Source organism: Taudactylus pleione, unplaced genomic scaffold (assembly GCF_031769625.1).
Source record: "Taudactylus pleione unplaced genomic scaffold, aTauple2 ptg000016l, whole genome shotgun sequence".
Classification (NCBI taxonomy): domain Eukaryota; kingdom Metazoa; phylum Chordata; class Amphibia; order Anura; family Myobatrachidae; genus Taudactylus; species Taudactylus pleione.
The window spans coordinates 26,143,300-26,156,183 of NW_028284418.1; the positions used below are offsets into that span (position 1 = coordinate 26,143,300).

A 12,884-nucleotide genomic window follows, 5' to 3' on the forward strand; every position below is an offset into this window, starting at 1 on the left:
CACTAAGGACCTGATTCTGAGTCAGGCCCAGCAGCAGCCATGTGTGCATCTTTTTCCGCAGTCCCAACTTTATGCTAATGACACTACAAAGCCCCTCCCTGGTGTACAGCCAAATGTGCAGGGACTGAGACGCCCACTTTGAATGTCTTTAGCCATGGCAACCATGCTCGGCATGTCTATAGATGTCATCATTGGTGACATATCTAATACAATTCAGCGGCCATGCATCTTCCCTCTGGTCTTCTCGTAGTTTCAGCGGCTCTTCCTCCCGGCTGCTGGCTCCGGCCTCTGGATTCCATGGGTATCGTTAGTTAGTGGTTGTGCAGTCCATGGCGCTGGTCAACTTCCCCAACGCGTTTCATACCATATATTGTTTTGCAAGGCTGCTGCTAACTGCAATAGGTGGTGCGCTTGTCCAAATGTATCAATTTAATAAGAAAAACTATTTTTTATTTCTTTTAGTTAAAAACTTTATTCAGTTTTATTAAAATGAACAGGATGTCAGACTTAAAAATAGAGTGTAAACCTGATATTTCTGATGTGGTCCATGATAATAGAGAGAACCATTTAGTACTACTGTATAAGTTGCCCTTTACAATAGGTTTTTGCTACAGTTACAATGTATCAAAATTGAATGAGTAATGCGACTGTGTGCGCAGACATTCGGGCGCCTGCGTGGTGTGATGTAGATGTGCGTGCAGTAGTAAAACATTGCAGCTCTCATATAACATTGCTCAGAATCAATCCCTTAGCATCAATGACAGTGGGCGAGATGCAATGAGTAAAAGCTCCCAAGTACATAAATTAAGTACATGGAACCAAATCATTTGTATGCACACATACCAATATACACATATGTCACCTTAATGATCAGTTCCAAAACATCTATCTATCTATCTATCTATCTATCTATCTAGCTATCTATCTGTCTATCTATCTAACCAGTATCTATATGTAGTATCAGTATATATATTATGCATTAATACATTATATTACAATTCACTGGTCAGCTACTGTAAGGAGTTTACAACTATTTTAGGCAAATACATTTTAAAAAAAAAGTGTAGTTCAGATGTATTTATTAAAATTATATAGTGCACACATATTATACAGTACTTTACAGAGAATATTTAGCCATTCACATCAGTCTCTACCCCAGTGGACCTTACAATCTATATTCCCTACCATATATACACATACTGCATATACCGGAGGTTCCCAAACTTTTTTTGAATCACGGCGCCCTAGAGTATCAGCATTGTTTTCACGGCACCAATAAGCCAAACGTTTGTTATTGAGAAATTCTGAAAAAAATGTAGTGAACTAGTAAAGTGAAGTAAATTGTGCTTAGCTGTCATACTAAGGTACAGTTATGTGATGGGGACAGGTTTGCGCTTCTGTTTGTCTACATATTTACATTACATTGACCATAAAGAATTTGATTTGGTGCTGGACCACCAACCTGAGGCACCCCTGCAAGTGTCCCAAGGCACCCCAGGGTGCCGTGGTGCACAGTTTCTGAACCACTGACATATACAATAGGGTTATTATTTTTGTTAGAAACCAATATATTTTGGATTGTGGGTGGAAACTGGAGTACGCAGAAGAAACCCATGCAAGCACAGGGAAAATATACAAACTCCAAACAAACAAGACCTTGGTTGGAAGCAAACCCATGACCAAAGTGCTATCAGGCAGCAAAGCTAAACAATGTGCCACCATATATATTCATACACATTTTAACTCCTCTCTCAAATACTTATGAAAGCCAGTACATTATCCTATCAATCTTATAGTCTAAGGTATGTGTCATTTTGAGCATTTAATGTTTGAGTTGTCTTTAAGGCCATGATGTTACATTACAAGTCAGTTGTCTATGACATCATAAGTGTCTATGACATAACAGCCTGGAATTTTCAGAGCAAATCCCAGTCTTTGAAAAGGTTTTGATAGAGTGAGTATTTTTTTTATCAATACCTCATAGACTTTATTCTACATGTAGCTGAGCTATATTTTACCTCCATAATAATATCATCATGGAGTGTTCCATGTCTGTATCATCAGACTGGATAAAAATGCAAAAAAAAATAAAACGTCTGTGCCCCAAATCCATCCGGGTGCAGCTGACGAGAATTGATGGAATCCATCCACAAATGGATGTTGATTATAGGAATGCCAAACGGCACAGAGTGATTGAGGAAGAGGGTGAAGAAGAAAGAGGGAGGAAGAAAGCTAGAGGAGGTAGCCGGGAAGTTGGGCACAATAAGAAGAGAGCTGTGAATGAATTGGAGGCAGCAGAGAGGAAGCCATTTAATCTTAAAAAGATTAAAGTTCATGCCACCCTTGGAAGAGGAAGCTTTGGCAAAGTAGGTGATGTGTATTACATAATAGATTCTTACCTGCTAATCTTATCAAGGGCGAGATGTATGAAACCTCAGCGAGAGATAAAGTGGAGAGAGATAAAGTACCAACCAACCATCTCCTAACTGTCATTTTTCAACAACAACTTGTATAAATGGCAGTTAGAAGCTGATTGGCTGGCCCAACATCTCTCTCCACTTTATCACTCTCCATGGTTTGATACATCTCCCCCAAAATGAGAAAATAGGACAAATAATAAATGTCCTTACCCACCCAAATCATGTTGTGATCGTCTAAACCCATTTCAGGCTAGTCCACATTTATTTTCTATTAAAGTCACATCTCACAACTGATGAATCATGGTAAATATGTACATTGTAGTTTACACAACTATATAAAAAGTCACATCATTGTGTGATTATATAATCTGAGATGAATATCTGATTCAATCATATTAGTGGGTAAGATGTAATGAATAGTGGAGCTTTATCTTCTTTATGTATTGAATGGTGGAGCTTTATCTGCTTTATAAGTAGTGGCGTAACTAGGGTATTTGGAGCCCAGGGCAAACTTGAAAAGGGAGCCCCCCCACCCCCAATATGCGCGCGCCGACAAAAAATGGGCTTGGTCACTTAAAAATGGGGCATGTCAACATGACACACCCCTTTATTTTCAAACTGAACATTCCTATCCATATGCACCCTAACCCCAGTAGTACCCCTTATACAGTACCCCCAGTATGCAGTTGTGGTCCCTCTCATGCAGGCCCATAGTTGTGCCCCTTATACAGTATCCCCAGTAGTGGTCCCTCTTATACAGCCAATTAGTTCCCCTTACTCAGTACCCCCAGTAGTGGCCCCCCCAAATGCAGTGCCCCACGTAGTGTTCCCCCTTATGCAGTGCCCCCAGTAGCAGTCCCCACAATGCAGTGTGCCCAGTAGCGGTATCCCCTTATGCAGTGCCCTTTTATATAGTGCCCCCAGCAGTAGTCCCCCCCATGCAGTTTTCCCAGTAGTAGTCCCCTTATGCAGGCACCCTGTAGTGATCCCCCCTATCTAGTGCCCCCTGTAGTGGTCCCCGCAGTGCCCCTAGCAGTAAGCCCCTTATATAGTGCCCCCAGCAGTAGTGTCCCCCCCTCCCATGCAGTGCCCCCAGTAGTGGTCCCCCTGATGCAGGCTCCCAGTAGTGACCCCCGCCTATCCAGTGGTCCCTGTAGTGGCCCTTCCTATTATTGCCCCCAGTAGTGGTCCCCCGAGTGCAGTGCCTCTAGTAATAGGCCCCTTTTAGAATGCCCCCAGTGGTAGTCCCCCCCCAAGTAGTAGTCCCCAGTAGAGTAGCCCCCCCCCAGTAGAGGTCCTCCCAATGGCACCCCCAGTAGTAGCCACACCTCCCCCAGTAGAGGTCCCCCCAGTAGTAGCCAACCCCTCCCCCGTTGTGCAGATAGGTTTAAAAATAAATAAATATATATAAAAATATACTTACCTGATTCCACGCTGCTCCTGTCTGCGATGCCGCTCCCGCCCTCCAGTCCGCCCGGGCTGGTGCGCTCAGCATTATGGGACTGACGTCATGACGTCATGACGTCAGTCCCATTACCCACTGCAGGAGCCGGACGGAAGTCTTGCAGTGGGTGCTGCAGCAGTCAATGAGAGTCTATCTGACTATCATTGGCTACTGTTTAACACACGCATCGCCACCAGCGCTGGCGGCGATGCGTGTGTTATGCACAGCCTGAGCCCGCCTCCTGGCGCTATTGGGCAAGCGCTCAGGGGGAGGGAACGGGCTCAGGCGTGCAGCAGAGGACCGGCGCTGGAAGCCTAGCGCCGGTCCTGTGCAAATGTGTAGCGCTGACCGCACTCATTGCGGTCGGCGCTACACTGGCTATCTAGGGCGGGCGGGCCGGTACCGGTCCCAACGGCGCCCAGGGCACAAACCCCGCTCGCCCTGCCCTAGTTACGCCACTGTTTATAAGCACTATATAATGTAATGGAGATGGCTTATACATTGTATAGTTACTTATAGTTACATCATCTCTGAGATTATACAACTATACTATTATGTATAAAATGTCCCACTAAATGTTTGTTATACATAAAACCTGACTATTAATGTACAGCCATGCTGTTAGTAACATTCATGTGCCTATCTCCTGTAACACAGCAGGACTTTCCTTATATATAACACATTATCTGGTCATTATCATTATTGTTTTTATTATGCAGCCTACTAGTTAGGATAAAACTTTACTATTTTTATTGTCCGTTGTCTCGTCCATTAAAAAAACCCTAAATATTGTCACAGTGTAACACTATTGTAATGCCATTGCAGTTAAACAAACAAATCTTGAAAAATAATCACAATGACAAAGTGCTTTTTTAAATTACAGTATGTCTTCTTACCCTTCATTAGAGAATATTTATTAATGGGGACCATAGCCTATTCATTTTAAACAAGTTTTAGGGGCTGGGGTATCATTTCCACATTTTTGATAGCCCCTCTTAACAAAACAATGAAAAAACTTTGGGAACATGGAAAACCATGTATACCTAAGGGAAACCATGTATGCCTAAGGGAAACCATATATACCTAAGGGAAACCATGTATGCCTAAGAAAAACCATGTATGTCTAAGGGAAACCATATATACCTAAGGGAAACCATGTATGCCTAAGGGAAACCATGTATGTCTAAGGGAAACCAGGTATGCCTAAGGGAAACCATGTATGTCTAAGGGAAACCATGTATACCTAAGGGAAACCATGTATGCCTAAGGGAAACCATGTATGTCTAAGGGAAACCACATATGCCTAAGGGAAACCATGTATGTCTAAGGGAAACCATGTATGCCTAAGGGAAATCATGTATACCTAAGGGAAACCATGTATGCCTAAGGGAAACCATGTATGTCTAAGGGAAACCATGTATGTCTAAGGGAAACCATGTATGCCTAAGGGAAACCATGTATGTCTAAGGGAAACCATGTATGCCTAAGGGAAACCATGTATGTCTAAGGGAAACCATGTATGTCTAAGGGAAACCAGGTATGCCTAAGGGAAACCATGTATGTCTAAGGGAAACCATGTATACCTAAGGGAAACCATGTATGCCTAAGGGAAACCACGTATGCCTAAGGGAAACCATGTATGTCTAAGGGAAACCATGTATGCCTAAGGGAAACCATGTATGCCTAAGGGAAACCATGTATGCCTAAGGGAAACCATGTATGCCTAAGGGAAACCAGGTATGCCTAAGGGAAACCATGTATACCTAAGGGAAACCATGTATACCTAAGGGAAACCATGTATGCCAAAGGGAAACCACGTATGCCTAAGGGAAACCACGTATGTCTAAGGGAAACCACATATGCCTAAGGGAAACCATGTATGTCTAAGGGAAACCATGTATGCCTAAGGGAAATCATGTATACCTAAGGGAAACCATGTATGCCTAAGGGAAACCATGTATGTCTAAGGGAAACCATGTATGTCTAAGGGAAACCATGTCTGCCTAAGGGAAATCATGTATGTCTAAGGGAAACCATGTATGTCTAAGGGAAACCATGTATGTCCAAGGGAAACCATGTCTGCCTAAGGGAAATCATGTATACCTAGATTTTTGCATTTTAAATTCAAAAGTTGATAATTACACATTTTCCCCCCCCAAAATTGAGCTTGATACATCGGCCCCAAGATTTTTAAAAATTATTTACTAAATTAATAAATATTCCTTTTCAGTTTTTTTTGCTGCTGTTTATACGATGCTGAGATTGCATTAACAGAGCAGGTTTTACTGTAAGACTTGATGTACATTTCCATATTGTTATCTCAGCCATGCTAGATAAATATATAATGTATATAGAGGTGTATGTGTAATAGGTTATTATCATGCTATGATATTATGTAGAAGCAGGAAGGTTAGAAGGTTGTGTATTAGAAATAAATATATTCGGGACTTTATTGCACCTGTGGCTTCTGCTGTGGTAATAAATGTATTATTATGCTGCTGGCCCAGAGACTCACTAAGGAACACAGTTAGAGAAGAGCAGATTGTACACACATAGGATGCCCCACATACAGCACTACAATCATATGACTGTGTGTTACATGGATTACCACCATCTTTCTGCTCTATATACAGATTGTCTTGCTCAGGTGAGGGTGGGAATGACACTTTGCCGGGAGATATCCTATCACCCCATCACTGATGAGTTACTGGGCCTGATTCAGAACCGGACGCTCTGACCAGAGCGCTCGCTCTGAATCAGGGCCCTCCTACCTAAACTTGGAGTGGCCTCTTGGACGCTCGCATAGCTGTGGGTTACCACCCACAGCTTATGCGAGCATCCATGATGATGGTCGCGATGGTCAAGACCATCGGGACCATCGGGCTTGCGACGAGACCCTGAGGTAGGGTCTCGGTGCCCGCAAGCCCTGGAGTGATTTTGGCTCTATCAGAGCCAAAATCACTCCCACTGACATCACTAGTGATGTCAGTGGGGCCGGACCCAGACGGTAGGCGTTCCCATGGGAATGCCTCCGTCTGGCAGCCACGCCCCCAGCACACCCACCAAAGGGGGCGTGCTGTCAATCAACATCGACAGCACGCCCCCTTTGGTGCGAGACCTGGAGCGACGGCTTCCCCGTCGCTCCCCAGGTCTCGCGCATGCGCACGACAGAGCTCCCTCCGTCGTGCGCATGCGCACTAGGGCACCATCGACCCACTTGCGAGCGCTCAGCGCTCGCAAGTGGGTCTGAATCAGGCCCACAGTTCTTCTCCCTTCTAGTTTTCTGGTCTCAGACCCCGTAGAAGTGGAACTAGCGATGTCATATAGGCCCAGATTGAAAGTCATCTTTTAATATGTTTCTGAGCTGTCAGCTTTCCTTACCGTGACGTGGTGACTATAGGTAGACGCCAGCAGGCACCATACATGCACTGTGTCCTTGTTCTCTGGCAATCATGTGGCTTTGGCAAATCCAAGGATGAAAGGAGACAGAGGAATGTGTAGGCACTGGCAGTAATAGGGTCGAGCAGATGTATCCCTTTCGATGGGTTTTCACTAGTCCTGGCTTGCCATGTTACTGCTGTTTGCAGTGGGCACCTGATGGAACACAATTATTATCATTTATTTATATGACGCCACAAGTGTTCCGCAGCGCTTTACAAAGTACATAAACAAATACTGTAGGTGAGCAGCGACTTACAGTACAAAACAATGCAGGACAGGGACATGGATAATATACATTACTACATTAACGACCATAAAACCCAAACAGCAACAGAGCAAAAGCAACCAAGTGTTAGGTGCCCTAGTGGGGAGTAAGAAATAGATGAAACTAAAGTAGGGAGAAGTACAAGAGGGTAGAGGGCCCTGCTCGTAAGAGCTTACATTCTAAAGGAACACAATGAACATGGATGAATACCTGAGGTCAGGTGGAGCAGTGCTCACTTATGTGTTACTATCTCTGGAGTGACTGGGAGCAATAGAGACTGATATTGATCCTAATGCATCAACTATGCTGCTTTCCATTATAGCATCATACAATTACTATGGAGATTAACAGCTCTGTAACTATTACTGAATATTTGATCACTGAACATCACTAAACTTATCAGTTTTGTCACTGTGTTTCTCAGGTTGTCCTCGCATCTGTCCCCAGCATCCACAAATTGGCTGCGATTAAAATTATTAAAAAAAAGAACACCAGCAGCCTGATGAGGGAGAGGAACATCCTGCTGGAGGCACGGGGATGCCCCTTCCTGAGCCACGCTTATGCTGCACTTCAGTCCAAGGTACAGGAACTGCTCATTGCTCTGCCATATTCTGTAGGACATTAGCCAGTAGATTGTCCCCTAGTCACACTGTGTCACCATCTTATTAGTATGTAATGTTATTGTCAGTGATTACATTCCCCACTATGATACTGGAGACGCTCTATGATGTAGAGTAATATGATTTTGAGTGTGTTACTCAGGTTTGAACCCTTCATACCCCTGTATGGTTACAGCCCCAAATCATCTGGACCAGAAGTAAATTGTCAGCAGGAACAGCCCAACTCATAAACCCACAAAAGTGCACTTATTGTTTTTTTTAATAATTGTTTTTTTTTTATGATTTTCAGTCACCATACAATTGTATGACGATGGCGAAATCATTAGGTGTTTGCAGATACTGTAGATAAAAGTGATTTTCTCTATGTTATCTGCTTTCATACATACCAATATAGTGCTGGTTATAATTAGGGGTGTGCACCGGCCACTTTTCGTGTTTTGTGTTTTGGTTTTGGATCTGGATCTTTCTTCGTGTTTTGGATCTGGATTGGTTTTGCCAAAACCACCCTTCCGTGTTTTGGGTTCTGGGTTTTGTGTTTTGGATCTGTATTTTTTTTTAAAAAAGCATAAAAACAGCTAAAATCACAGAATTTGTAGGTTTTTCTGCTCCTATGCTATTATTAACCTCAATAACCTTAATTTCCACTCATTTCCAGTCTATTCTGAACACCTCACACCTCACAATAGTGTTTTTATGTCCAAAACGTTGCACCGAGGTAGCTGGATGACTATGCTAAGCGACACGAGTGGGCGGCACAAACACGTGACCCATCTAGGCGTGAAACTGCAGTGGCAGACAGGATGGCAGTTTGAAAAACTAGGCCCCAAACTGTACATACTGCAAAGAAAAAAAAGAGGTGCAAGATGGAATTGTCCTTGGGCCCTCCCACCCACCCTTATGTTGTATAAACAGGACATGCACACTTTAACAAACCAATCATTTCAGCGCCAGGGTCTGCCACACAACTGTGGCTGAAATGATTGGTTCGTTTGGGCCCCCACAAAACAAGCTGGCAATTAATGTGTCCCTGCACAAACTGGCTCTATGGAGGCAAGATGTCATCCTCATCCTCCTCATCCACCGATTCCTCACCCTCTTCAGTGTGTACATCCTCATCCTCACAAAGTATTAACTCGTCCCCACTTGAATCCACCACCACAGGTCCCTCTGTACCTTCTGGAGGCTGGTCTCCCTGGAAGAGCTGATAATTCATTTTGATGAACATCATCTTCTCCACATTCTGTGGAAGCAACCTCCTACGCCTTTCGCTGACAAGGTTCCCGGCTGCACTAAACACTCTTTCGGAGTACACACTGGAGGGGGGGCAACTCAGGTAAAATAGAGCCAGTTTGTACAGGGGCCTCCAAATTGCCTCTTTTTCCTGCCAGTACAGGTATGGACTGTCTGCCATGCCTACTTGGATGCTGTCACCGATGTAATCCTCCACCATTCTGTCAATGGTGACAGTATCATATGCAGTGACAGTAGACATGTCAGAAATTGTTGCCAGGTCCTTCAGTCCGGACCAGATGTCCAAACTTGGTCCTGCCTGCCCTGCATCACCGCCAGCGGGTTGCTTAGGATACCTAAGTTTTTTCCTGGCAGCCCCAGTTGCAGGAGAAAATGAAGAAGGAGCCGTTGACGTGTCACGTTCCGCTTCAGCTGACAGTGTGTTCACCAGCAGGTCTTTGCACCTCTGCAGGCTTGTGTCGGCCGGAAAGAGAGACACCACATAGGCTTTAAACCTAGGATCGAGCACGGTGGCCAAAACGTAGTGGTCTGATTTCAACAGATTGACCACCCTGGAATCCTGGCAAAGCGAATGAAGGGCTTCATCCACAAGTCCCACATGCCGAGCGGAATCGCTCCGTCTTAGCTCCTCCTTCACTTTCTCCAGCTGCTTCTGCAAAAGCCTGATGAGGGGAATGACCTGACTCAAGCTGGCAGTGTCTGAACTGACTTCACGTGTGGCAAGTTCGAAGGGCTGGAGAACCTTGCACAACACGGAAATCATTCTCCACTGCGCTTGAGTCAGGTGCATACCCCCTCCTTTGCCTATGTCATAGGTGGATGTATAGGCTTGTATGGCCTTTTGCTGCTCCTCCATCCTCTGAAGCATATAGAGGGTTGAGTTCCACCGCGTCACAACCTCTTGCTTCAGGTGATGGCGGGGCAGGTTCAAGAGTGTTTGCTGGCGCTCCAGTCTTCGGCACGCAGTCGCTGAATGGCGAAAGTGGCCAGAAATTTTTCGGGCCACCCAAAGCGTCTCCTGCACGCCCCTGTCGCTTTTCAGAAAATTCTGCACCACCAAGTTTATTGTGTGAGCAAAACATGGGACGTGCTGGAATTTGCCCAGATGTAATGCCCGCACAATATTGGTGGCGTTGTCAGATATCACAAATCCCCAGGAGAGTCTAAGTGGGGTAAGCCACTGGGCGATGATTTCCCTCAGTTTCTCTAAGAGGTTGTCGGCGGTGTGCCTCTTACTGAAACCGGTGATACACAGCGTTGCCTGCCTTGTAACGAGCTGGCATTTCTGAGATGCTGCTACTGGTGACGCTGCTGCTGTTGCTGCGTAAGGTGATACATCTACCCAGTGGGCTGTCACAGTCATATAGTCCTTAGTCTGCCCTGTTCCACTTGTCCACATGTCCGTGGTTAAGTGGACATTGTGTACAACGGCATTTTTCAGGACACTGAGGACACTTTTTCTGACGTTTCTGTACAGTCTCGGTATCGCCTGCCTAGTGAAGTGGAATCTAGACGGGATTTGGAACCGGGGACACACTACCTCCATCAATTGTCTAAATCCCACTGCACTAATGGCGGATACCGGACGCACGTCTAACACCAACATAGCAGTCAAGGCCTCAGTTATACGTTTTGCTTCAGGATGACTGCTGTCGTACTTCATCCTCCTCGCTAAGGACTGTTGGAGGGTCAATTGTTTAGTAAAAGTAGTGGTGTTCCTACTTCCTCTCTGGGATGATGAACGACTCCCAGCAGCAGCAACAGCAGCAGCGGCAGCAGTAGGCGTAGCAATGCAGGATCCTCCGGAGGAATCCCGGATAGGAGAGTCAGTCATGCCAGTGACATGGCCTGCAGGACTACTTCCGATCCTAACTAAGGAGGAAATTGACGAGGAGGGAGTTGACGGTGTGGTTTGCAGGCGCTTGGATACAACAGGACAACGGGATTTAGGTGTCCCTGGACTGCTTACGGTCTTAGCCAAAGTTTCTGAACTTGACAGTAACTTTTTATGAACGCGCTGCAGGTGCCGTATAAGGGAGGATGTTCCTAGGTGGTTGACGTCCCTACCTCTACTTATTTCACCTTTACATATGGTACATATGGCAAGACAGTTGTTGTCCGGATTTGGATAGAAATATTGCCAGACCAAAGAGGTGGAATGTTTGGTCTTCTGCCCAGGCATGACCGTGATGGGCTTTTTCATCCCACGGACAACAACTGTCTCCCCCGGAGCCTGATTTAAACAAACCACATCACCATCAGAATCCTCCTCGCCAACTTCCTCCTCAGCGCCAGCTACACCAGTATCCTCATCCTGTTGTACTTCAACAGTGACATCTTCAATTTGCATATCAGCAAGTGGACTGTGGGTGCTCCTTTCAGCACTTGCAGGGGGCGTGCAAATGGTGGAAAGAGCCACCTCTTCCCGTCCAGTGCTGGGAAGGTCAGGCATCGCAACCACCACCACACTTGGACTCTCCTTGGGGATTTGTGATATCTTCTTAGAAAGCACAGTTCTTCGCTGTGCTTTTGCCAGCTTAACTCTTTTGATTTTTTTAGTGGGAGGAGGGCTTCCATCGTCATGTGAAGCTGAACCACTAGTCATGAACATACTAGGGATCGACCTTAGCCGTTCCTTGCCACTCCGTGTCGTAAATGGCATATTGGCAAGTTTATGTTTCTCTTCAGCTGATTTAAATGTCTTTTTCAAGGTCATTTTCCTGAACTTTGCCATTTGGGATTGTATGTGCCCTCTACTATGACATTGGGCATCGGCCTTGGCAGACGACGTTGATGGCATGTTATCGTCTATGTCATGACTAGTGGCAGCAGCTTCAGCACTAGGAGGAAGTGGTTCTTGATCTTTCTCTATTTTATTTTTATCGGAGAAAGTTTGGTCCTCCATTTATGTTATATCGATTTGATATATACGTGCGGCTAAACACAGAAAATAATTTTTTTTTGGGTTTGGACTGGAGTGTACTTTGTGGGTTACAGCACCCTTTAACGGTCAAGCCAGCCGGCCCTTTACTTATGACACAGGCGCACGCTTGGCACTACTTTGTTGATGCACGTGCGGCTACTGCGCACACAATTCACAAACACAGAAAATAATTTTTTTTTGGTTTGGACTGGAGTGTACTTTCGGGGGTTACAGCACCCTTTAACGGTCAAGCCAGCCGGCCCTTTACTTATGACACAGGCGCACGCTTGGCACTACTTTGTTGATGCACGTGCGGCTACTGCGCACACAATTCACAAACACAGAAAATAATTTTTTTTTTGGTTTGGACTGGAGTGTACTTTCGGGGGTTACAGCACCCTTAACGGTCAAGCCAGCCGGCCCTTTACTTATGACACAGGCGCACGCTTGGCACTACTTTGTTGATGCACGTGCGGCTACTGCGCACACAATTCACAAACACAGAAAATAATTTTTTTTT

General features: G+C 45.2%; 1 protein-coding gene across 1 annotated transcript in view; it reads left to right on the top strand.

The window, feature by feature from the left end:
* The first annotated feature begins 2,036 nt into the window (after window positions 1-2,036).
* Window positions 2,037-12,884, top strand: part of LOC148541878 (protein kinase C theta type-like) — a 39,234-nt gene continuing 28,386 nt past the window's right edge. Inside the window, exons 1-2 of the mRNA XM_088473343.1 lie at window positions 2,037-2,366; window positions 7,995-8,150. Of these exons, the coding sequence (XP_088329469.1) occupies window positions 2,037-2,366; window positions 7,995-8,150 (486 nt within the window). The remainder of the gene's footprint in view (window positions 2,367-7,994; window positions 8,151-12,884) is intronic.